The 26,153-nt window shown below is 43.2% G+C and overlaps 2 protein-coding genes across 2 annotated transcripts; both read left to right on the top strand.

Moving 5' to 3' along the window:
- Nucleotides 1–1,506: 1,506 nt before the first annotated feature.
- popdc3 (popeye domain cAMP effector 3) lies at nt 1,507–12,558 on the top strand. Its single transcript, XM_026184490.1, has 3 exons — nt 1,507–2,417; nt 7,326–7,434; nt 11,339–12,558. The coding sequence occupies exons 1-3, from the start codon at nt 1,816–1,818 to the stop codon at nt 11,615–11,617; spliced, it is 990 nt and encodes a 329-aa protein (XP_026040275.1). The 5' UTR covers nt 1,507–1,815; the 3' UTR covers nt 11,618–12,558.
- A 68-nt stretch (nt 12,559–12,626) lies between these two features.
- Nucleotides 12,627–21,577, top strand: popdc1 (popeye domain cAMP effector 1). Its single transcript, XM_026184487.1, has 8 exons — nt 12,627–13,071; nt 14,658–14,909; nt 15,927–16,051; nt 16,962–17,149; nt 17,286–17,394; nt 18,012–18,179; nt 18,283–18,424; nt 20,088–21,577. Exons 2-8 carry the CDS (start codon nt 14,681–14,683, stop codon nt 20,210–20,212), a joined length of 1,086 nt encoding a protein of 361 aa, XP_026040272.1. The 5' UTR covers nt 12,627–13,071; nt 14,658–14,680; the 3' UTR covers nt 20,213–21,577.
- Nucleotides 21,578–26,153: the final 4,576 nt, after the last annotated feature.

Below are 26,153 nucleotides of genomic sequence, written 5' to 3'. Positions count from 1 at the left end.
GAAGCAGGTATGGAGGAGATCAAAACTCCAGACATCCAGAGGCCCCCAGAACACAAGAGACCAAGGAAGACCAACAGAGGGGCAGCCGCGCCACTGTCCCAGAAAGAGCTGAGGAGAGTCCCAGATGAGGGCTCACTCAGCAGCCGCGGAGCAGAAGCCAGGGGGAGTTGCAGTGACGCGCCCGTGAGCTCCGCCGGCAGCCAGCTGCGCCTGAGTGACCGAGCCCCAGGCCGAGAGGCCGGGGGCTCCCCACCTCCGAAGTGGCCCGAGCGAGCCCCAGGCTCCAGGCCCCGATAAGCGGCCGCCAAGGAGTGAGCCGGTGTGTACCATGTGTACACCGGCATGTGTGTTCTAAGGTGCATTTAAAACCCAGGAGGGCATGGAGCTACCTGCCAGAGAGCAGCAGGTAAGCGCATAGTCCCTCCTGCTAGCCCTCAATGTCTACGTGTATTTAACATTGAGAGGTGGGCAACGACACCAGGGGTGAGGTGTACACCCTGATGGACATCTGGATGCTGTGTAGCGTGCCCACCCCCAAGATCCTATATGTATGTGTTATGAGAGTGTGAGTAATGTGAGTGTCTAAGTTGTGGGATAAAGTTGAGGCAGAGGCAGCCAGAAGGGGACAGAGGGGGGGATGCCTCCTCTGCACCCTGGTGAACCACCTTTACCCCAAGGCCCTGCATGTGTGGGTGATTGTGGTGGAGCGGGAAGAGGGCGGCAGCTGGAGATGGGGAGGGAAGGAAGGGAGGGGCAAGTGACCCCTTGTAAAATGTATTAAATGTCTTGTTGGTGTCAGTCAAATCAGATTAACAGATGCATGAAGCAGATTTTAAGCAGTTTTATCTCCTCAGTGTCACATCACAGCCTTGGTGTGTGTCTGTGTGTGTTCTGTTTGTTATGCCTCAGGTGTCAAGCAGTGGTTAAAGGTGTTTTTCTTTGTTTTTTCTTGTTAATAACTGTTTTTCATGCTTTGATTTTTGTCAGTGAATGTAGGTTTGTGATTAAAATTGAATTCTTATCACCTACTTTTTTTTTTACCCTTCATTCAGTGATATTTTTTCTACATTTAATTAGATTATCTAGAAAATAATTCAATACGGAGAGATTGTGTGGAAATACCAAACATGATTTATTAAAGACAAAAATAAAGTAAGCCATCTGGCAATTAACTATAATGACCCATCATAGAAGAAAGAATCCCAGCAGTGAAAGGAGTTAGGAGGTGGGTTGCATGACAGTGTCTGAAAGACACAAACTAGCAGCCGAAGAGCGAGGAAGCCTTCAAATGGGTTTCTAAATACTGTCCTAATTTAACTAATGCATAAGCTTAATTTTCTATATCATCAGAATATATCTGTATTACAGCTTTTTGTGTGTGACTTTGCATTAAAACTGGGACGTGTATGTAATTGTTGACATTCCAGACTCACAAAAACTGAAATAAACTAAAACTATCTTTTGAAAAATAACTAAAACAGGACAGAACTGGAAACCTGTTTTAACATAAAAGCAGCAAACACATAACCTATAATTACTTGTGGTGTGTATCATCTCAAAAGTGTAATGGTAGAGTTTATTCTGCATTGTGGGCTGTAACACTGTATAATAATAATTTACAAATAAACAGGATAATCAATCAATCACAAAGCAACTGTTATCTACAGTAAGTAAAAACTTTCATCATGTAACACGAGCTTTGTCCGCACCTGGACTCGAACCCGCGCTCTGATGGTTCCGTAAAAACTCCGTCTTTTTTTCATTGGATATAACGTAGCGATTTGATTGGTTGTTTCTGCGTTCCACCTATGAGTGATGGGCCGAGGTGTCAGCGTTTTTCTACCCGCTCTGGTGGCACGGAGCGAGGCTGGCTGTGGTGGATGTGCTGCGGGTCGAGTCGCTTTATACAGTATGGAGCCGCCCGACTTCGAAAGCATGAATTTTACGGTGGCGCCGGAGGTGTCTGCCTACCCGGTGTGCAAAGAGTGGAAAGAGGGTGCGGAAGGATCGGTGTTCCATCTCGCCAACATCTTTCTGTTCCTTGGCTTCATGGGGGGCAGTGGCTTTTACGGACTCTTCTACCTGTTCACCTTTCTCACTCTGGGCTTCTTCTGCTCCACTCTCTGGTCGTGGTCGGACTCCTGCACCACGGACTCTTTTCTGTGGAGTTTGGCGATCTTCGCGGTGTGTCTGGTACAAGTCCTGCACATGTCATACAGGCTGAGGAGCTTTTCGTTTGACAAGGACTTCCAGGAGCTGTATAGCTGCATGTTTAAAAGAGTCGGAGTGTCATTGTCCCATTTTGGGAAGATAGTGGCCTGCTGTGACGGGGAAGTCCAAACTTTAGAGAAGGACCGCTGCTTCGCCATAGAAGGAAAAACCGCTATTGACAAGCTGTCAGTGCTGCTCTCCGGAAGGTGATTGCGCACACACGCTTGAACAGCTCAGTGTCAAACATGGTACACCCCAACATAGAGTTTAGCACAGTCATGCCCCTATTGATATTAGAACAAAGGGTGTGTTTTCTAGATACTCTTTGTCATGTGAAAGTCTTACTGACAGACTCCAAATGTTTATCTGGGTCAGGGTTACTGGGACTGATCAGGATTGGCTCATGAGCTAAAAGGTTCATTATTGTAATCTGCATTTCTAGTTCACTCTTTACCTGAGGAGTCTTTGCAGCTTTGACCGCGTAGCTTTGTTTGTTTGTTTGTTTGTTTGTTTGTTTGACCAGGCTTTAACCACAACAGCTCCATGTGTCTAAATTATGCGCAAGTAAAATGAGCACATGGTAAATTAGTATAGCTTTCAAGAGCCTAGATTTAAACATGCTTTTCATAACCACATGTCCTTGGGGAGTAAAGGCTGAATAGATTACACTGTAATGATTTGCTTTTCACTCATCTATGGACAGCAGCTTATTGAACAGTTAAATGTTTTTCTGCGGTTACTGTGAAAGCACTCGCATTAGGTGACTGATTACCTTAATGATTAGTCTACTAGTATTTTCATGTAAAGTCAATGCATTTTCATCAGTTTTTGTGCTTTATTACTTTTGTAGCTAAAAATGTACTGGAGTAATAGTTTGTACAAAATGTAGCCTAGTGCACAAATGCACATTGCAGAATTTATCATGAAATCAGTTTTACACGTATTAGAATATATGTAATATATGTAGTAGAGTGCTCTGAGGCAGTGGATGCTGCCTGTGAACTTACATTTTCAGATATTTGTTCTGAGAAAGTGAGGCAGAACACCACCACAAATTTTGGATGTTACTATGATGGAAAGAAGTAGAATTGGTCCTAGCACAGAACCCTGTGGAACTCCATAATTAACCTCAGTGTTTGAAACAGCACTACTCACACATCTCTGAGTCCAGACGCTAAAAGGCAAGGAGCACTTGCTGCTGGAGCTATTTATGAAGTTCTGCATCACTGAGAGAGCAGCTCTCTTTTAGAGAGGCTAAAAGGTCATTGAAGGTAACACGCTCACTGCACTGAATGGAGACGGGGTGGTTCATGTATATGTTAGTTTGGTCACAGCATGTCTCTGTGGCTTCACTTTGTTTTTAAACAAATTGACTTAGTGTGGAGTGAAGTGTTTGCCCACTTCCTGATTTCCTGGTGTTTTGCATATTTGTCACACTTACATGGTTCAGATCATCAATTGATATGAGACAAAGATAACCCAAATAAATATAAAATGCACTTTTTAAATGATGATTTCATTGATTAGAGGAGAAAAGTTATCCAAACCTACCTGGTCCTGTGTGAAAAAGTAATTGCCCCTCTTGGTAAATCATTGATTAACTGTGATTAACCACATTTTCTTTGGAGAGCTGCGTTCAGTTTCACTAAACACACTCAGGCCTGATTACTGGAAGATCTGTTGAATCAAGAAATCACTTGAACAGAACCTGTTAGACAAAGTTAAGGAAGGCTAAAAGATCTCAAGAAGGAACACATCATGCCATCTAAAGAAAAACTTGAGAAAAAAATCACTGATATCCATCAGTATGTTAAGTGTTACAAAGGCATTTCCAAGGCTTGGGACTCCAGTGAAACACAGTGAGAGCCATTATACACAAATGGAGAAACCATGGAACAGTGATTAGCCTTCCCAAAATTACTCCAAGAGCATGTCGAAGTCTCATCCAGGAGGTGACAGAAGAACCCAGAACGGCATTAAAGAACCACAGGCTTCACATTTCTCAGTTAAGGTCAGAGTTCATGATTTAGAGACTGGGCAAAAACAGGATCCATGGGAGAGTTCACCAAACAAAAACCATTGCTGACCCAAAAGAACACAAAGGCTTGTCTCACATTTGCCAAAACAAACATCTTGATTGACCCCAAGACATCTGTGAAAGTATTCTGTGGACCGATTCAACTATTTGGAATGTTTGAGTACCGTTACATCTGCCATAAAACTAACACAGCCTTTCAGAAAAGGAACAGTCCTCAATTACTGAATGGTTGGAAGTGATGCAAATTATATAATGTGGGCTTTGTAGTTACCAGATCTTAAACTAAAAAAAACACCATTATGAAATTAACCAACAGTAAAATATGGTGGTGGCAGTTCGATGATCTGGGGCTGTTTTGCTGCCTCAGGACCTGGAAGACTTGGAACCATGAATTTTTCTACCAAAATATCACGAAGGAGAGTGTCCGGTCCGGTTTGTGATCTCAAGCTGAAGCACACTTGGGTTCTGCAGCAGGAAAATGATCCAAAACACAACAGCAAGTCCACCTCTGGCTTAAGAAAAACAAGATGAAGACTTTGGAGTGGACTATTCAAAGTCCTGACCTGTTATTAATCTCTGTCTCTCTTCCACAGCATGTCTTTATCCTGTCTTCCTTCTCTCACCCCAACCAATCACAGCAGATGGCCCCGCCCCTCCCTGAGCCTGGTTCTGCTGGAGGTTTCTTCCTGTTAAAAGGGAGTTTTTCCTTCCCACTGTCGCCAAAGTGCTGCTCATAGGGGGTCATGTGATTGTCGGGTTTTTCTCTGTATGTATTATTGTAGGGTCTACCTTACAATATAAAGCATCTTGAGGTGACTGTTGTGATTTGGCGCTGTGTAAATAAAATTGAAACTGAATCTGATTGAGATGCTGTGACATTTAAAAGGCAGTTTATGCTTGAAAAGCCTCCAGTAAAAGACTCATTGCCAGTTATCGCCAACACTTGAGAGCAGTTGTTGCTGCTGAGGGTGGCCCAACCAGTTTTTAGATTTATGGGTACTTATGAGCCTTGGAGATTTGGATCTGTTTTCCCTTCAATAATAAACACCTTCATTTAGAAACTGCATTTTGTGTTTTAAGCCTGGTCTAATATTTAAAATAGTTTGATCATCTAAAACATTTAAGTGTGACAAACAAACAAAAAATAGGAAATCAAGAAGGGGGCTGTATGCTCCAGGCCACTATTATTTTAAGCTGCCTGCATGCAAGTGACTTCTCATCTATATATTATAGTGAGGATGACGTCACTTAATGCTGCAAATGACATTTTCTGTTGAAAGTAGAAAACTTAGAGAACAGACAGAGCCGGAGCTAAAAATTGTCTGTTGCCTGTTTTATTTTCTCGCTGAAAGCAGACGCGATTTATTGGGATATTTTAATGATTTTACAGCTCAGTGTGCCACTCTGCAGCAGGTACACCACCTGTTAAAACTGGGGCACCAAAGCCTCATTTAGTCGTGGTCACGTGATCTGGGTGTTTTTAACCACGTTTCAGAGCAGTGTTTTGAAACATCTGCACTCGCGAAGCTCGACACAGTGTTGAAATGTCTGTTTTGAACTTCCCATCTTCTGCTGCTCAACCCAAAGATGCATTTGCATTACAAATATGGCACAATTTAAGGGGAAATAAAGAGTATAAGATTACCAAGAAGCATTGTTACAACAAAGAAATACCAAACACAAATTTCCTTACTTTTTGTGCTAAGTTTAGAAATCGGAGAGGGAAAAGGTCAATTCAGAACTTGCTGGGGAATTCTCAGAATTTTACATTTTCTGTCTTTTATTTATGAAAAACAGGATAACAAGTGAACAAGACATCTCCACGATAAGAGCAAAACAGCACAGACAGCAGGACAATCATTGGACCAGGGGGAAATAGGAATGGGTGTAAGGTGAAAAATGTGTAAGGAATTTTAATCTTAAGTGTCAAAATAAAGGAAAGAACAATATAAATGCTAATAGTTACAGTAATTGAACACACATGTGTTGGTGCCCAGTTTGTGTGTCACTGTGCTCCGATTGCCACAACGAACACTGTAACCCTTTCACCTTCTACCTCTTCTCTAGCTCCTCTCTCATCCTTGCTATTTCTCCCGCTTCTCATCTTTTTTCTTCTTGACGTCACTATCACTTGATATAGCTACATCACTTCCTGTTCATCTGTCTGCATCTGGAAGTCCCACAGGATCTTCGCTTGGTCATTCTCAACCTCCGTAGGAGCCGTATCCCATTTTGACCTTGGAATTTCCGTGCTATACTTAGCACAGATATTTTTATATACTATACCAACTACTTGGTTATGGCGTACTCAGAGCTTGTTTCTGAGCTGCCATAATTAGTGCCTCTGTGCTGTCTTTCAGTGCAGCTTTGCCGTGCAGGGGCCTGTCCTTCCATCATGGTTCCTCTTCTTTCTGTTGCCTTAGGTATTCACTAAACATACCATCAGTTGTGGCCAGGCTATTATCCCAGCAGGGTATCTGACGCCCGGCAGGGCATAGGTGTTGATTGCCTGGATCAACATCCATGCCCAGCTGACTCCTCGGGACTTGCCTTACTCTGCAGGTATTTGGTGGTTGCAGCTTTCGTAGTCCATGGTCCCATTTGCCTGTGGGATTCTGAGGCATTTGTAGCTGTCCTGCAATGTGGTCCTCTGGCTGTGCATTTAACTCAGTTCTTACTACCTTCCCTCTTTGTTACCATCTTACTACACTTCTCTGGTCTGAATGACATGCCCATGTTCTTGTTCACTCCTGGCATACAGCTCAATGTCATCCGTGTAGAGGAGGCGGCAAACGATTGGTCCATAGTTGTACCGTTTTCATTGAAATTTCATTGCAAGTATTCCAAAAAAAAAAAGTTTATTTCTGATATTAAAATGTCCTGGGGGCATGTGGTTGCCTGATCACCCTGTGTGATAAAATTACACACATGAAAAAAACATGTTGCACACTTATGTAGTAGTACAACACTACCATTACAGAATGTTTTAGGTTGTTTTAGTTAATAACTTTATCTTTAGTGTCTACTGTTGTGAACTTGACCTATTAAAATCAACTCTTGCTCCATTGTCCAACAGAATCCGTGTGACAGTTAATGGAGAGTTTCTGCATTACATCTACCCTTTCCAGTTTCTGGATTCACCAGAATGGGACTCTCTGCAGCCATCGGAGGAGGGCGTATTCCAGGTTCATTTTGTTGTAATCCAAGCTACACATTAAATACTGTGTGTGTGTCTGTGTGTGAGTGTGTGATGCACAAATCACACATCCACGAATACATAAGGAAGATGGTTCCAACTGGCGTATCGCTACATCGATCACTACGGCCGTCTTCTTCTGTTTGTCTACCACCACTATGTCCGGCTGGTTAGCCACCACTATTTTGTCCGTCTGTATCTGGAAGTCCCACAGGATCTTAGCTCGGTCATTCTCCACCACCTTAGGGGGCGTCTCCCATTTTGACCTCGGGACTTCCAGGTTATACTCGGCACAGATGTTCCTGTATACTTGGCCACTTGGTTATGGCTGGGTGTGGGTTTAAAACATTGATTTTCTGATTAAAATTGGTTTTAGTTTTAATAAAGTGATATCGATTCCTTATATCCTGAATCGATTTTTAAATATAAATGTATTTTGCCAGAAACGCCAGAATCTCATGTTAAAGCTCACAAAACTATTTTAACAACCACCAAACAGCTAAAACAGCAAATGAGAGCAGGTGAACGGATTCTGCAAAAAGATGTAAACACAAAGCGTGTGTCGTCACCCCGCGTCCACAGACACACCGTCGGGGCTGAAAGCCGACACCTCACAGATTCTGGTGCTGCAGGTTTCATCACTCTGACCAAAATTCACTGAACCAGCAGCAAAGGAAAATCCAAACTATGCTTAACAAACAAATAGATATCATCATTAATTCAGTCTGACTTTGGCTGTTTTGTTTCCACATCGATAAAAATCACTCTCTCTCTCAGTGTACTTCAAGGACAGTTTCCCATCTCAAATCTCTGTTTTCTGGATTATTTGCTTGCTTATTACGCACCAGTCTACGTACAGCGCTGTCAGCTGCTGTTTTTTGGGGGGGTTTTAAGCGACCTCTGACAAGAAAGCCTCATTTCTGCTGTTCAATACAGAAGAAATTTTAACTTTTTAAAATTATGCCAAATTGCATAACGCTTGGCTGTGTCTCTAATAAAGCTTATTTTCTTCAGTTGTTGATCTACGGCAGAATATTTTAAGGTTATCCGCTATAAAAAGCCAGGCCGGGAAAATCTCCTTCATGTTTTTCTGTGTTTTATTCTCAGTTACTTTCACACAAAGGCTCCTCTGATGAAGTCCTACAAGTGTCAGCTTTGTTTTTATACGTAGATATAAAAATGTGCACATGTACTGATAAATGATAAAAGAATTATGTTTCTGACTGCCTGAGAAAAAATTGAATCGAATCAAATCGGTGATTGAATCAAATCCATCCATCCATCTTCTTCCGCCTATCCGGTGCAGGGTTGCGGGGGCAGCAGCCTAAGCAGAGAAGCCCAGACCTCCCTGTCCCCAGCCACCTCCTCCAGCTGGCCTGGCCCAGCTGAGAGATATAATCTCTCCAGCGTGTCCTGGGTCTGCCCCGGGGCCTCCTCCGGGCCGCCATCCCTCCCGGATGGCTGAACTCCTCACACTAGCTCACACTAGCTCTCTAAGGGAGAGGCCAGCCACTCTTCAGAGGAAGCTCATTTCTGCCGGTCACTACCCACAGCTCGTGACCATAGGTGGGGGTAGGGACGTAGATCGACCGGTAAAATGAGAGCTTCGCTTTTACACTCAACTCTCTCTTCACCACGACGGACTGGTGCAGCGTCCGCATCACTGCAGCCGCAGCACCGTCTGTTGATCTCCCGCTCCCTTCTCCCGTCACTCGTGAACACGACCCTGAGATACTTAAATTCTTCCACTCGGGTCAGGAACTCGTCCCTGACTGGGAGTGGGCACTCCACCCTTTTCCGGCTGAGGACCATGGCCTCAGATTTAGAAGTGCTGATTCTCATTTCCACCGCTTCACATTTGGCTGCGAACCGTTCCAGTGCCAGCTGGAGGCCTTCACCCGATGAAGCCAACAGAACCACAACATCCGCGAAAAGCAGAGATGAGATCCTGAGACCACCCAGGTGAAAGCCTTCCACCACTTGGCCTAGAAATCCTGTCCGTAAAATTTACGAACAGAATCAGTGACAAAGGGCAGCCATGGCGGAGCCCATCACCCAGCAGGAACGAGTCTGACTTGTTGCCGGCAATGCGAACCAAGCTCTTGCAATGGTTTTATAGGGATTGAATAGTCCGTCACAATGGGCTAATCACCCCATACTCCCGGAGCACCCCCCACAGGACCCTCAGATGGACACGGTCGAATACCTTTTACAATAATAATAATAATAATGGATTGCATTTATATAGCGCTTTTCAAGGCACCCAAAGCGCTTTACAATGCCACTATTCATTCACTCTCACATTCACACACTGGTGGAGGCAGCTACGGTTGTAGCCACAGCTGCCCTGAGGCAGACTGACAGAAGCGAGGCTGCCATATCGCGCCATCGGTCCCTCTGGCCAACACCAGTAGGCGGTAGGTGAAGTGTCTTGCCCAAGGACACAACGACCAGGACAGAGAGCCCAGGGATCGAACCGGCAACCTTCCGGTTACAGATGCGATTCCCAACCCCCTGAGCCATGGTCGCCCCTTTTACATGGTCGCCCAAACGAGAGGTCATCCAGCAGCCACGGAGCAGAGACCAGAGGGGGTTGCAGTAACGTGCCCGCTGGCTCTGCCGGCAGCTAGCTGTGCCAGAGAGGACCGGGCCTCAGGCCCAGAGGCCTGAGGGCACCCACCCCCCTGGAAGGGGCCCAGCCAGGCCACAGGCGCCAGGCCCCACCAATTGGCCACCAGGAGTGAGCCGGTACATACTTGAGCGCCCAGCCCCAGACACCAAGAACCACCAACACACCAACGTCTGAAGGCATCGGCCACTGGCAGGGAGTGTGGTGAGGGGAGATAAGCCTCCATACCTCAGAGAGCCTGAGATGTTCCCAGAGAGGTGGAGTCTAAGACCCGACCTGACATATAGATACAGACGAGCAGGCGCACGCAGACACAAACGTGCATTCCCACCCCCATATACACAAACGAATGCTCGGCACTCACCCTGTAGCTGTTGGCATGATGACATTGTATATAATTTGGATTATTTCTTTATCTTGTCAAGATCCGTGTCATCATTGTAAATTGTTTAAGCTGCACATTACTTTGTTTGTTATTTTATTTAGTCAAATTTACTATTTGACAATTTACTTTAGTCAAAGTTTTGGTGCTTTTATTTTGAAATTCAAGGTTGCTTACAAGTTGCGCTAGTTTCCTCTTTGGGTAGAAAGAAGGAGAAAACACCTGTAAGTGCAGAAAGAATGTTTTTTTTAATTATAAGTTATGTTAAGAGGACATTAACTACACACGGTTAAACTGGTAAAGGAAACCTCAGAAGAACCTCAGAAAACCACTTGCATCTGCCTGTGCTTCCAGGGAATCATACACCCGACGTGGAGACAGACACAAATAGGCACTGTACACACAATCACACTCCCCAAACACACTCTATAGGGGCAAACCGTACCCAGACCCAGCAGATGTAACCCTTCTCTCTGGGGTGGAGGAAAGCAGACCGCCTCCTTATCTGCAGTAGCAGGGAGGCCCCGCACCCCAGACCCCAATCTGACGGCCAGCACCTCCTCTCAGCCCCCCAGCCCTGACGGCTAACAGAACGGGGGTGAGTGAGGCTCAGTGTCTAAACGAGTCTCACAGGCCTGAATGCGCGCTTAAAGCCTTTTATGGTTCTTGTTTGATCTGCTGCTCACCACTAACAAGCACAAGCATACGTTTTGGACTTTTCTGTAATTTTGCACATTTATTTGTTACAATTTAATTCCAAAGACTTGTGATGACAGATTTCTTTCTTTGTCACAACAGCTTTTTCTTTATCATGCAGAAAAACAACAAAAATGTTGTATTGAGGTTAAACAAAGTTTAACTTGTTTTGTGGTTTATTCTCAGGTGACGCTGCGTGCTGATAACCCCTGCCGGTACGTAGCGTGGAGGAGGAAAAAGCTCTACCTGCTCTTTGCTAAGCATCGCTACATAGCCAAGATCTTTGCCCTGGTTGTACGCAATGACATAGCAGAAAAGCTGTATTCACTCAGTGACAAGACTTTTGACAGATACGGACACCGCTACGATCTCCGCTTACCATGTTACCCTCACATGCCGGGGACTGAAATAGAAAGGGCTGATGACCATCTGCAAGTGCCGGTGCAGAGCAGGGGGGCTCCGTAAACATACACACATGCACATTCTTCATGCGCTAAATCGCAGTGCGTGGAAGTCAGTGTCAGTCAGGCTGCAGACATGTTTGCAGACAGGTAGACCGTATACCTGAGCACGAAAACAGTCTGTAGTGTTGTTACTCACAGGGCCATAATTTATGGGGCAATGAAACTTTTGAAACTTGCTTCGGATTTTAAATCAAACGATCAAGATCTGTTAGAAGTGCAGAATTTATCTTTATTTTAAGGGGTTTAGCAAAATGATTGCATTATATGACTTATACACACTTTTATACAGTTATAGCGGCGCCAAAGAGAATGGACAGTAAATTAAATTATGGACAGTAAAAATGTAGCAGATCTAAAACTCTGGATTTGATTCTAAGTGTTGAAGTTTGGAGAGTTAATGCAAAGAGACACAGATGAAGGATGACATCATCAGGCTGCAAAGCCAACAGAAGCCCGTCAGAGAGGAACAACTTTAAGAGTGGCAAATCAACAATCGTGGACATTTTTAAGAAGGATGCATTGGCCAGCTCAGCAGTAACCAAAGGCCTGGACAGCAACTAAAAGGAATAAATTCTTTCTGGGTTTTGGGGGGTTGTTGGGTGCTGGGGTCCTGATCTTTGAGACTTTTCACTCTCATTGTTAAGTGCATTTTGTGACAAACGCACATACTCAGACAAAACACAGAAAACACAAGATTGCTGGTTTGTGTATCCATTTTTTCCTTGTAGGCGCTGCTTGTTTTTTATTGTTTTGTCTTACAGGTGCAGCAGTTGGAGACTCATTGTTCTTCTGTCACAGGACAGCAGACGTCTTAAATTCATATGATATTGACGGATTAGATCAATATGTGTTGTCAGTGGTACACTGACTGATGTTGTTCTGTGACAATAAATGATTTTACTGTGTAGATGCCAAACACAAACTTAATCAGTTTTCTAAGCACATGAGTCTGGAGTTCATTTTGTCAGTATGTTAGGAAGTCTAATGTATAAATATATTTGCAGCCTTAATGCCTCTGAAAGTGAAGTTACTGCGGGTTTGTCAACCAAACGCTTCGACAAAGATCCACACACCCAGCAGAGTCATTCAGATGCTGGTGCAGTCTCACTGCTTGTGTTGAAAAAGTTCACATATAAGAGTATTAATAAAGTATGAATAACAGAGGGTCGTTTTGTGTGATTGGATCCATTGAGGAGAAGAGAAGGATGATCCGAGCAATTCTGACGATTTTGGAGAGAAGAAGCAAATTTTCTTAAGAACTTCTGCTGAAAGTTAACCTTTGATCTGTCGCCCCCTGTCGGAGCTCTTGGGCACTGCTCTCGCCTTGTTCCCCTTTTAGCGTTTTCCTGTCAGCTGTGTGGAATGTGAGACGCACACAGCATCAGAGGCTCCAGCTATCCGGCCGCTTTCCCCTCTCACTGCTGTCCAGAGCTCCTCCGGCTGCTCCTCTGATCGGTAAGTGAAGAAGTCCTCACTTTTACGGGCTTTTAAGTTGAACCTAAGAAATTCCAGCGCAGCTGCGCAGCTGGACCATGTCTATTTCTACATGTGAGCTCTGCGCGTGCTACAGCTGCTGTACAGAAATATTCACTGGCGTCCACATTTACAGTCAGATGTTGATAAAAGAGCTTCTTTACCATGAGCTGTAACGCGTTGTGTAATCTGACTACTGCTGCGTAGACTGTAAGCTGTACTTTCCCACCGGCGTTGAAAAGACAGAAACATGAATTCATTCATGACTGTAAATATGCAGCTGTGTATGTGTGCGAGTCTTCAATGACAAACATGACGGAGCTCAGCTAGACCCAGTGTAGGAGCTCACTGTTGCGTTCACTAAAAACGAGAGGGACCGTTTCTGTCGCGAACCTAAACTTAGCATCAGTAGAGTGACTGTATGACTTAATGAAGGGCAGCTGGGTTTCAAACAAACCGAATTCTAAAATAAACGTGTCAGGGGAGATTTGTGACAGAAGGATAGCAGGAAGGCTCCGAAACCAGTGAAACCAGCTCTGACGTATGGTGTGGACACTGTGGGACCAATTAAAACCACAGGAAGCTGACCTGGAAGTGGCAGTGGGAAGATAAGATTTTTGTTGGGAGGGACCAGAAAGGATAAAATTAGAAATGAGTATAGGACAGCATATATGAATAACAAGCAGAGAGCTAGTTTCACTTTAAAGCCGAGTCTGGTCCACCTTTGTTGTCCTGGAGTGAAAACAGATGACAGTTAATTATGCACGTATTTGAAACCATCTACTTTACTCTCAGATGAAATTTCGATCTGGAGATTTTGTCAGTTCCTGACATCTAAAAGACCCTTCAGTTCATAGAAGTAATAAAAGAATAAAAGCTGTTATTATTATCATGTCTGGTTTTTCCTCCTGGTCATTCCCACAGTTTCAATGGGAAACTAACCTGTAAGAACACTAGTTTGGTTCAGTTCGAGATGTTGTCCTCAAATTATTTTTGTAGGGCAAATGTTCACCGGTGTAACTGACATTCTCGTTTGGTTTAATGTTACATTGAACAATGTTTAGTGGATGAATGGGAGCAAAATGAGAAGTGTTTTGTCTACATGGAGGAAAATGTTCTAGCATTCGTCTGCCTGTGAAACGCAGCAAACATCATGGTAAGTATTAACGTGCCATCCTGGAGGAAGGGGACTCGCTATGCTGCTGCCATACGTGACACTGACCCCAGCCAAATGCTAAACCAGTGAAACTACAGTTGGAATATATTTAAAGCCCTTCCTATTTTGGAGCGCGTCTCATTGTTGCCTGCTGTTAATTCCAGTAACACCAAAGCAGCTGAAGTTCACTAACAACCCACTTCACTCCCCAGATCAGTTTAGCAGACTCGATGCTGTACTCTGATTAAAAGTGTTCCTTACATTGTTTGAGAAGTATATTAACATACAAGTACCTTAAAATATTAGAAGCAAAGTACTTGAATAAGTATACTTAGTTACCTTTCACAGCTGTGTAGTTTGTATGCTTTGAACAACCATCCTCCCACATTCACTTGTGCTCGCCTTACTCCAGTGTCCAAGGTGCCTAGCCAAAGGATGTCCTCCACCCCAGATGGGCCCACCCTCCTTCTCACCACGCTGTCCTCCTTCCCTTCTTCCATCCCGGCCGCCACGTCTGCAGATTCAAATGCCACCTCGTGCCAGGAGTGGGAGCAGACCCACCACCTGCTATTCCATGTGGGAAACCTGTCCCTGCTGTTGGGCCTGGCCATCCCGACTACCTTGGCTCTGCACATGATCATGCTGCGCCTCCTCCTGACAACAGGTCAGTTCACAGCTCGTTCCCGTGATGGGATCCAGAAGCAATGTAGTGGGGAAGATTTAAGGAACATAAAGTTATCACATCGTAAGCAGATGCGTATTCTGAGTAAAAGCTGCCCGTGCGTTAGTAAACTTCTACCAGGACAGGCTTGTTGACAGTTGACTGTAACGCTGGCATCTTAAAGATTTATTGGAAACTGTTCTGCACAAACAGGGGAGACCCTAAAAGGCTGTGACAGTGGGAGATAAAAGCAGGATGGAAAAAGCACTTCCAACATGTTTATCTTTGCTTGGCAAGAGAATGGAGACAGGAAGCAGCAGGACTTATTGAGGCTGTGGTTGTAATGTTGACAGCTCCGTTATTTATGCTGCTATTTTAGAGCAAGTCAAGTTTCAGTCTCTCAGAGAGCGAGTAAAGGAGAGTGCTGAAATGTGTAAGGCAGCAGTTTTGGTGGTTTTATCATAAGACTGGATGGGTAATCATTATATAACACCGAGTAAGACATTTATTCATGTATCCAGACGAGCACATTTCTAAATAATTGTCATGATGTCTAAAATCAAAATATGTGAATGCAATGATTATGAATTTGTGAGCGATACAAAAGTAAAGTTTTGGACAATACTCCCATATATGAGCTTAGAAACAGAGCAGTGTGTGGCTCAGCGTTGTCCCGTAAGTTTCCCATAGAGCGATTTATTTTAAACGTACTACATTTATGGAACAATTAGACTACCTCGCTTGTTTGTCTCACTGCCCAAAGCTTTATTATTGTTTTGCTGGCAAATTCAGATTCTGAAGTTCGAAATGTGCAAAAGATAAGTGAACAGAAGAAATAAACTGGGAGGAAATCATAAATGAATGGTGGGGTGGCTCAAGACTTTTGCACAGTAGTGTACATTAAAGTAATTTCTGATATTACAACCATACCAGATAATTTCTCCAAGATAAGATGAAGTGTTTCTTGTCTCAGCGTGGTGTGTAATCAAGTGCAGTGTGTAAGTCGGGTTGTTCTTGCAGGATGTGGTTTATTCATCGCGTGGGCCACGCTGTTCAGGTGCAACATGGATCTAATGGTGTGGAACGTGGTCTTCCTGGTGATCAACTTCGTGCACCTTTTCTACCTGTTGTATAAACGCAGGCCGGTGAGTTCAGCATCAACATCACTCACATTATACAAGATCATTGCAGGCCGCCCACGTGTGCTCATCAGAGGAGCAGTGGAGCTTCTAGCTAATAAATATGGGTTCAGTTCTGTTTCGTGGTAACACAATGCGATTATGTCTGCAGCAGCACACACCTACACTTTGGAGCAGCAGACAGGAGGAGCAACAAAGTGCAGCCGTAGTTGTTTTTTCATCAGAGAATTAAAGCCTTTCATTCATTAAAGTTCAAAAAACATTTTTATAACTTTTATAAAAAACATTTTCTCTCGAGTTACTTTGATTGTCTTAATAAGTGACTTGACATAAAGGACTATTTTTATTTCTTTCATCCTTTAATTAACCAGGAAAGTACGAATAAAGCTTTTTTCATAGTGTCAGTGTCTGAAGTGTTTCTGAAATATATCTGGAGGACAAATTACAGCTGTTCTGGAAACTTGCCAGAGGTGTTTTTGTCTTCGGTGCAAACGAGACACGACTCGAGTGTACAAACTGTGGAGGCAACAGAATCATCCTGGTTATTCATGCGCTGCTTCCCTTTTCTTAAATGGTCAAACTCTCTGTGTGTGAGGTTTTTTGAAACACTTTTGTGACTATTTACTCTTTATTCTCTTTATTTGTAGTACAACAGTTTTAAAATGTATCCACACAAAGTAGCTAAACAAACATAGTAAATATGCAGAATGCCCCATTTAAGAACAATATGCATCATGTTGTTGATTCATTAACTTGTGAATTCATATAATTCATGTATACTTATTATTTTCTATACTATAATTTATAAATGGCTCGTGTCATTATCCCAACTAGGCCTGTGCTTCAGTGCGCTGGGCTACACTGACTGTGGATGAATGCTCAGGTCAGACTAACCGTCTCAAACTGTTGCTGTCAGATTAAGATTGACAGGGAGCTGCGGTCAGTCTACAAGAGGATGTTTGAGCCTCTGCATGTGCAGGAGGCTTTGTTCCAGCGACTCACGGGACAGTTCTGCACCATTCAGACGCTGAAGAAAGGCCAGGCCTACGCTGCTGAGGACAAGACGTCTGTAGACGAACGCCTCAGCATTCTGCTCAAAGGAAAGTATGTGCTGTTTGTTTCCCTAATGAAAGTCACATAGGTCTGACTAGTACACACGATTAAGGTTATTATTTTAACACCGTGCTTTTCTGATTTAGTTGGTCAGAATTTTGAATTTCTTTTTTTTTGTGTGTGATAGGATGAAAGTTTCATACCGAGGCCACTTTCTGCACAACATCTATACCAACGCATTCATTGACTCTCCAGAGTTCAGGTCCACTGAGATGCACCGAGGAGAGAAGTTTCAGGTAAATTCACTTGCATGGAAGCTCTGACATAAAGGATGGACATCGTTTGCAGGGCCGATTTCCTTCTCTGGCTGTAAAAACATGTCTGACTTTGCAGAACATGAATATTCAATAAAGATTTAAGGAGGTCAAATTTCTTTAAACAGAGCTCTGGAACATCATAAAGTTTCACATGCATGGTAATTCAATGTAGCATATTTTTGAAGTACTAATAATACTAATAATAATAATAATACTAAACATAGTAAAATAAATGTTCTTTTGCATTCAGAAATAACAAAAAGCTTTTGAGAAAGTTGTCATAAAATAAAGCGCTTAATTCAAAAACTTGTGGAAAGGTATCATTTGACTTTCCCGTCTTCTTTTTTCCTTAACTACACTTCATGTAAGCAGTAATGTTAACTTTAAATCCTCTGAGGTCTCTGAACGTTCCCTTACTCATCTCCTTACAGACTTCTGTTCAGCCATAGACGCGCAGAGACGGCACAGTGTCTCAGTCAATCTGTAGATAGACGACGAGAACAATCAGGCCCAAGAAAACCGTGAAACGAAGCATATAAAAATATGTATCCCTACCTGTGGACACCTTAACACTTGTTAATGTGTCTGATTGACAGGTGACCATCATGGCAGAAGAGAACTGCAAGTTCCTGTGTTGGTCGCGAGAGAGACTTACCTATTTCCTGGAGTCAGACACTTTCCTTAATGAGGTTTTCAGGTTCCTCATCGGCAAAGATATCACCAACAAACTGTACTCTCTGAATGATGCCACACTCAGCGACAAGGTGAGTCCCGCTGGTGTCGATTTATTGGAGCATCTTGTTTAATGTGACAGCTGTAAGAGTGCTCACTGTGCTGACGAGGATGTTGGTCATGGATATGTTCTAGGCTGTGAAGAAAATGGACCGACAGCCCAGCCTGTGCTCCCAGCTGTCTATGACGCAGGTGAGAAACAGCATGGCGAGCAGCAGTGACACCGACGATGTTCTCAACCAGATCCTACGAGGTGGATCTGCTGGATCATCACTCCGTGAGTCTTAATGGGATATTTACTCTGTCACTGCAGCACGTGCTACAGCAGCGATCCACAGCTCTGCCAGTGTTCCCAGCAGCTCAAACGAGTGGGGCTCCCTCACTTCCTCCATAAATGTTCAGTGATGTTGAGGTTTATCTTTGGACTTCTGCATGTTGCCTCCTCGCAGGCTTCTGTTCACACGCACACATTTATATTTCTAAAGGTGCTGCTGAGATGAAATCCTCACCAGATGTTGGTAACAATCCATTCAATCCACACGTGAAAATTAAAATATGTTTAACAGTGAGAAACGACACATGAACACAGTGAGGTGCAAATAGTCATGAACTCTGAAATCCTGGCTCAGCTGCAGAGGGCTGGTGCAGTGGATTCAAGCGGAGGCTATGGCCACCTTGGGCGCCATGCAGATCCTGGTCCACGATACACTGGTTTGACTCGAGACGTTGTTGGACGCAGAGCGGATGGAAATTAAGTGTGTGCATGGGGATAGTCACATAGATCCCACGGTGCCAGTGGAAATAACGTATACATAGACTCGAGGCTGTGGTTTGACAAGTTAATGGGGCAGTGTGAAGAGGTGCGCTCACAACGTGTAGGGACATGTGATGTTTGTGCTGCGCTCAGTGGTGATGCAAAGTCGTCTAACACTGCTGATTCTACTGGTAGGGCAGATTGTGTGCTAGTTTGGGCCATTAGTGGGGGTCCTGTTCGAGCACACTGGCATGGACCCCATCATGGCATCATGGCACAGGGTATCGCTTTCATAAGTTCCTTCATGAGGACGAATGCAGTTGGGATCGCTGGCTGGACCCTGTGTTGTTGGCACTTCGGGAGGTGCCCTAAGCATCCATGAGTTGCTGTTCAGCAGGAAGCTGCAGGGGCTGTTGGACCTTAAAGAACACCGTGAGGAAGGTCCAAGCCCGGGTAAGAGTGAAATTCTGACATTCCTTGTAGCACACCTGTGCATCAGAGAGGTTCCTGAGGCAGGCGGGGCTCACAGCCAACCTGAAGAAGTGTGCGGTTGGATGGAGGGAGGGACAGTATCTGAGGTCCCACTTGGGATGGTTGTTACTGACATCTGGTGAATTTTATGTCAATAACACCTTTAGAAATATATTTCTTCAAAAATTGGTGAAATGTTTACTCGCTGTATGTGATGTTAAAACAGTTCTTCTGTAGTGCTAGCTAAATGCTGTACACACGCTTAATGTAATTGATCTGTGCAGCATGAATGCATAAAGATGAGAAGGGGGAAAGGATGCATGGTAGGATTGTAGGATGACATTAAGTAGCAAATATTATGCTGCTGGCTGGAAGCAACGCAAGGGAATAAGATAGCAGTGAAGGAACACACAGGTGGACTGTCTTATGCAGAAAATGTCATCTGAAAGGTAAACTGCACGGTGGAGTCAGCAGAGAATTCATTTCATTCACTTTTGTCCTATAACACCAAAACACAACACAGTTGCCTCAGGGCACGTTATATTGTAACGGCCAAGGAGGGGCGCCCAGCTGCAGTGGATGATACAGGACAAGGACACCCTGTGGAAGAGAGATTAATAATAACTAATGATTACATGCAGAGTGCTGCATATGCTCACACTTCAGATTGTTTAGCCACAATGTTCCATATTTTTTTCATTTTGTGTTTTTCTAGAGATTTCACCCGGCACCAAAGCATCCTCAAAAATGAATCCTATAGAAGAAGGCATGGAGGATGATGTGTTTGAAGAATCGGCCTCGTCTGACCACATGCCCAACACTTCCACTGAGAATGTGTAGCCAGCAGCGCCCACAGGGGCATACTATGGAGTCCAACACAGCTGACACAACTTTCCTTGTGTTAGCTTGAGGGAACGCAAAGCCCCATCAGACACGATGGGTATCATGACGGTGGTTGTCAACTTATGTTTCCTCACATAAAAATGTGCATCTCATGTGTCATATGTCTTTTCATCCCTGTGACTGCAACATACTAATTAGGAGATGTTATCAGAGAAGAATCTTTAAAAAACTTCAAAAATATAACTACAATGTAATATTGTTGCAAATAGGACCAAAGTTAATGCTGCAAACATCTTTAATACAGTGATTTAGCACAAAGTAAACCTTTTTAATTGAGATAATATATTTATTTTACCCCTGAGTGCGCTCTAAAGCTGAAACTTCAAACTGGATCGATAGCGTAATAAAGGCTATAGGAGCAGTTCAGGCAGTGTAAAGGAGACACGTAAATCTCAGAAGGTTGATTATGTTCTCTCACTGAAAACATCCAGATGAACAGAATCAACCTTTAAAGTATAAAAACATTTATATATTTTCTGCATCACCAACTGAGACATACAACTTAACAAATTTCTCATATAAAATTTATTCTCCCAGCAAAGAATCCTTTTAAGAATCAGTGAAACGTGGTACTAACTCATTTTAATCTGAAACTCTAAACCACGGAGTTTACAAAGACAGCCACTGTCATCATGCAAACCTCTGTGTTTAAGTCCAACATAGCTCACTAACCCTTAATCTTGCTTCATAGCACATCACTCAGCTCTATAGTCTATAGATATGTTTAGCACTAACTGGGATAGCTGCAGCTCAGGAGGCAGAGCAGATGGTCTACGGTTGGCTGGTTTGATCCCTGGCTGATCTCCAGTCTGCACGCTGAAGTATCCTCAGGCAAGATACAAAACCCAGAGTTGCTCTCTGATGCACTCATCAGAATATGAATGTGTCATTGTTAGATAGAAAGCACTTAGGCTTAGAAGGTCTTGCATGAGCGGATGTGAATAGATGACTGAGGCATGCTGTACTGACTTTGAGTGCTCAAGTAGAAACCGTTCATTTACCATCAGTACATATTTGTCTCAGACCTGAACAAACAGCAGCAAAGTTGATACATTATGTCATATTACACTATAATGTTCTTAGTTCTTACTGCAATTGTTTCATTTGGAGTTCACTGTGTATTAAATGTATGTGATCACATGTATGTACAGTGCATCCAGAAGGCATTCACAGCTAGTTCCATATCCTGTCATGTTACGGTGCTTTTCCACCCTAAAACCCTACACACATACCCCGCAGTGACAAAGGGGAAAATGTTGGCTTGAAAATTCTTCAAAATGTATTAAAAAAAACAAAAACTAATTACATGTGCATATGTTTCCATAGTTTTCACAGTCAGACCTGAGCTAAGGAGCATCCTGTTTCCACTCAGTATCTGTCACATGTTTCTACAACTTTGTTGACCGTCGTAAATTCAGTTAATTGGACAGGATTTGAAAAGGTATGCATCTGTCTATATGAGGTCCCCTAGTGGACAGTTTATACTGAAGCACAAACCAGTCCAGGAGTCTAAGAAGTTGCCTGTACACTTCCAAGACAGGATTGTAATTGAGGCCCAGATCGGGCGAAGGGTACATTTCTGTCACATTGAACAAATGTTGGACCTTTTTTATTTTAAATTCACTTGTTTTCTGTGTAGTTAGTCATGCATTTTTAAATTAAATACTGTGAAGATATCCACACAAGCTTTGGTGTAGAAGTGGCCGTAATAATACTGCAAAGATCTGATTTCTGATTCACTGATAGTGAAGAAACGCACACATCATGGGAAGCAGCAGCCTATTGCAGCGACACTAAGGGAGGATTCGGGGTCACCTGATCCAGCCCTAACTGTGTCAGCAAAAAGGAAAGTGTGCTTTAAGTCTGCTCTTTTGGGGTAATACGGTACTGAGAGTTCATTAAGATTTGAGCCCTTTTTGAAATGATTAAACTATTTTTAGGATTTAAACCCTTTAAATCTCAGTTTAAACATTTGAGTTACTAAATAATTATTGAAAAAAAACTAACAGAAAGCTGCTTTTTTCCATATAAATAGTACGGGAGTGGGACGCTGGTGCTGATTAGAGTCTTGGACGTTTCAAAGATCAGCAACAAAACTGATTTTCATGCATTTTCGTTCTTTTGTATATATGGTTCCAGATACTCCCTAAAACGTTCACCTCAACTAAAACCACATGTTTAATCTCTGCCATTGCAGTGTAAAACAGAAGTATTGATTCCTTACTGGAGGGATGGATTTTGTCATTTAAGTTCTTTAAAAAAGTTACAGAATTACTGAATCTAACACAGAGCATGAAGTTAGTTTGTACAGTGGGTCAAACGTCATCCTGCTTTACGCCTCCTTGTTTGTTGCAGACTAAATATATATGATGGATGAAAGTGGAGCTAAAGGCAGAGGAAGAAGGAGATGCTGCGGCTCGATGATGACAAAATGTCAGTCTACTGGAAGTGCAAAATACTACAGACCCCTGGCGGCATCGTGGTGGGGGGCGGCATCACAGCAGAGTGAAGCTGACCCCCCACCCACTTGAAACGTAAAGGCAAATAGGCGGAGCGGTTAGTGCTACGTTTGTGCTGGTTTGTGCAGGTAAAATTAGCGTTTGTGCTGCTATGGTTTTAAAGATATTAATGAAAATGTAAAGGTCAACCAGCCCCCCCACATTACCCAAATCCAACAAAAGTGGTATCAAACGTTTGTGCTACGTTTGTGCTGGTTTGTGCTGCAAAGATTTTCGTTTGTGCTACTATCATTTTAAAGATATTAATAACAATTTCTAGAGGTCATCAGAGGTCAACCAGCCCCCCCACATTAATTAAATCAAACAAAATGGGTGTCAATCAACTGTGCTACGTTTGTGCTGGTTTGTGCTGCTAAAATTTTCGTTTGTGCTGCTTCTGTTTTAAAGATATTAATGAAAATGTAAAGGTCAAAAGGTCAACCAGCCCCCCCACATTACCCAAATCCAACAAAAGTGGTATCAAACGTTTGTGCTACGTTTGTGCTGGTTTGTGCTGCAGAAATTTTTGTTTGTGCCGTTATTATTTTAAAGATATTAACAAAAATTTCTAGAGGTCAACCAGCCCCCCCATATTAATGGAATCAAACAAAATGGATGTCAAACGTTTGTGCTGGTTTGTGCTGCAAAAATGTTTGTTTGTGCTGCTAACATTTTAAAATTTTTAATAAAATAACGTCTTGATGCGTGCTTAATCATCCAGGTAAGTAAATCCCAAAAGGTTGATCTTTCGCCATCCTACAATGCTGTGATTGTAGCCATTCCCCACTTTCTGTGAATGGTACTCATGGCCATTGATCAATAGGCTTTGATTAGTTGTCATTGATCAATGGTCATAAGAATTTGCATACTAACAATCATGGAATTAACCCCCCGGCACATTGTTCATTCAGTGGTGCTAGTTTCCTTCACTATGCAAATGTACTGTTTATAAGGTTGGAGAAACCTGCAGTCAGCTGAGACTGAAGAAGTCACTTGGATGATGACGAAACGTTTCTCCAACTGAAAATGTCCAGATGAACAGAATCAACCTTTTGGGATTTACTTACCTGGATGATTAAGCACGCATCAAGACGTTATTTTATTAAACATTTTAAAATGTTAGCAGCACAAACAAACATTTCTGCAGCACAAACCAGCACAAACGTAGCACAAACGTTTGATACCACTTTTGTTGGATTTGGGTAATGTGGGGGGGCTGGTTGACCTTTTGACCTTTACATTTTCATTAATATCTTTAAAACAGAAGCAGCACAAACGAAAATTTTAGCAGCACAAACCAGCACAAACGTAGCACTAACCGCTCCGCCTATTTGCCTTTACGTTTCAAGTGGGTGGGGGAGAGGGCGGGGCGGGGCGGGGCTGGAGGGAGCAGCGTCTAATAACCAACATCGCAAAATAAAAACAAAACAACAAACACGAAAACAGCAGACATCATGATGCAGACTTATAATTTGCACCCATGTTGTTGGGTTTTCTTCGAAATTCTATACGCGAAAAGTGAGCGCGAGAGCCCTCAGTGCGCATGCTCGCTGCTGAAGTCAAAGTAAACTTTATTGCTACATACAGTCCAGCATATAGAGAGACGAGACGACGAGGCTCCAGTTACAGCAGTGCAAGCAAACAAACAATAAATATAAGAAGAGTAAGAAAATAAATATGCACTTTAGGACTCGGGGCAAAGGATCAATAACAATTTATAATTTATATTTTGATGATTTAATGTCTCACACACAACCCGTGGAAAGGGGAGGGGCCGGCTGCTTCCAAATAGAGCACATTTCATTCATAATGTTGTGAATCCAAGCCCATCATTCATTCATGCAGAGGGAGTCTTCGCCCAGGGCGCCGAACAGGCTAGGACCGCCACACAAACTGGTTCATCTCAAAGACAAACTTAACAATGTGCTGTACAGTGTGGCTCGGACTCTACATTGGACCAAACAGCCACTTCACAAGTGCATAGCACAACAGAAGAGTCGCCTCCAAGACTCGGCTGTTCATCGGCATCTGAAGGTCAAAGGTCACTCTTTCAAGGATGCCGATGTTCACATTTTGGACAGAGAGGACAGATGATTGGAAAGAGGAGTGAAAGAAGCATCTGTGTCCACTGTGAATGACCATCTTTGAACAGAGGGCGGGGCTTATGACACCAACTGTCTGCCATCTATAATCCAGTTTTGAGATCAACAGATACTCAACATTTGATTGTTCAGCATGTCAGCAGCCTACGTCTATTGCAGCATAACTAAGGGAGGATTCAGGGTCACCTGGTCCAGCCCTAACTATATGCTTTAGCAAAAAGGAAAGTTTGAAGCCTAATCTTGAAAGTAGAGATAGTGTCTGTCTCCTGAATCCAAACTGGAAGCTGGTTCCACAGAAGAGGGGCCTGAAAACTGAAGGCTCTGCCTCCCATTCTACTTTTAAATACTCTAGGAACAACAAGTAGGCCTGCAGAGCGAGAGCGGAGCGCTCTAATAGGGTGATATGGTACTACAAGGTCATTAAGATAAGATGGGGCCTGATTATTTAAGACCTTTGTAGCTGTCGCATTGAAATGTAATTATTATGTGATTGCAATGTTCAAAATTTGGTGTTTAATCTGGATTCATGTTGTGTTGTCGCCACCTACTGGTGGGCCTGAGTGTGGCACTTTGTGGTGCGCATGCTTTGGGGTGATGCTCAATTAAGTGCACATGTCACCAGAAACTGAAGGCTCGAGCCAGAAAGAGAATGCTGGCCTGTGTAAAGGGTGGAAATATAGAAGATATGGACTACAATTGCTCATGAATGTTCAGTAGAAAGGTGCACACGGTATGTTGGTGCATTTACTTTGTGTGTATCTTTTATTTGAGTTGTAATTTTTGTTCTGCTGATGTAATATCCGTGTTTTTATTGATCATTTCACCATAGTTTTTCACGGTGTTTGCTGGTGAAAAGAAGATTAAAATACTGGCTGAACATCAGTTGGCCCTTTATTCTACTTCGAACATGAAAAACCTTCAGGAGCAGTTACAACCTTGTATGTGAGGAGCAGGATTTTGAATTCTGGATTTAACAGGAAGCCAAAACAGGAGAAATCTGCTCTCTCTTTCTAGTCCCTGTCAGGACTCTTGCTGCAGCATTTTGGATCAGCTGAAGGCTTTTCAGGGAGTTTTTTGGACATCCTGATAATAATGAATTACAGTCGTCCAGCCTGGAAGTAATAAATGCATGAACTAGTTTTTCAGTGTCACTCTGAGACAGGATATTTCTAACTTTAGAGATGTTGCACAAATGGAAGAACGCAGTCTTACATATGTTTAATATGTGCATTGAAGGACATGTCCTGGTCAAAAATGACTCCAAGGTTCCTCACAGCG

The sequence above is a fragment of the Astatotilapia calliptera genome, chromosome 11 (genome assembly GCF_900246225.1).
Source record: "Astatotilapia calliptera chromosome 11, fAstCal1.2, whole genome shotgun sequence".
Taxonomy (NCBI): domain Eukaryota; kingdom Metazoa; phylum Chordata; class Actinopteri; order Cichliformes; family Cichlidae; genus Astatotilapia; species Astatotilapia calliptera.
Note: the sequence above shows the minus strand (reverse complement) of the source record. Positions and strands in the feature narration are given on the sequence as shown.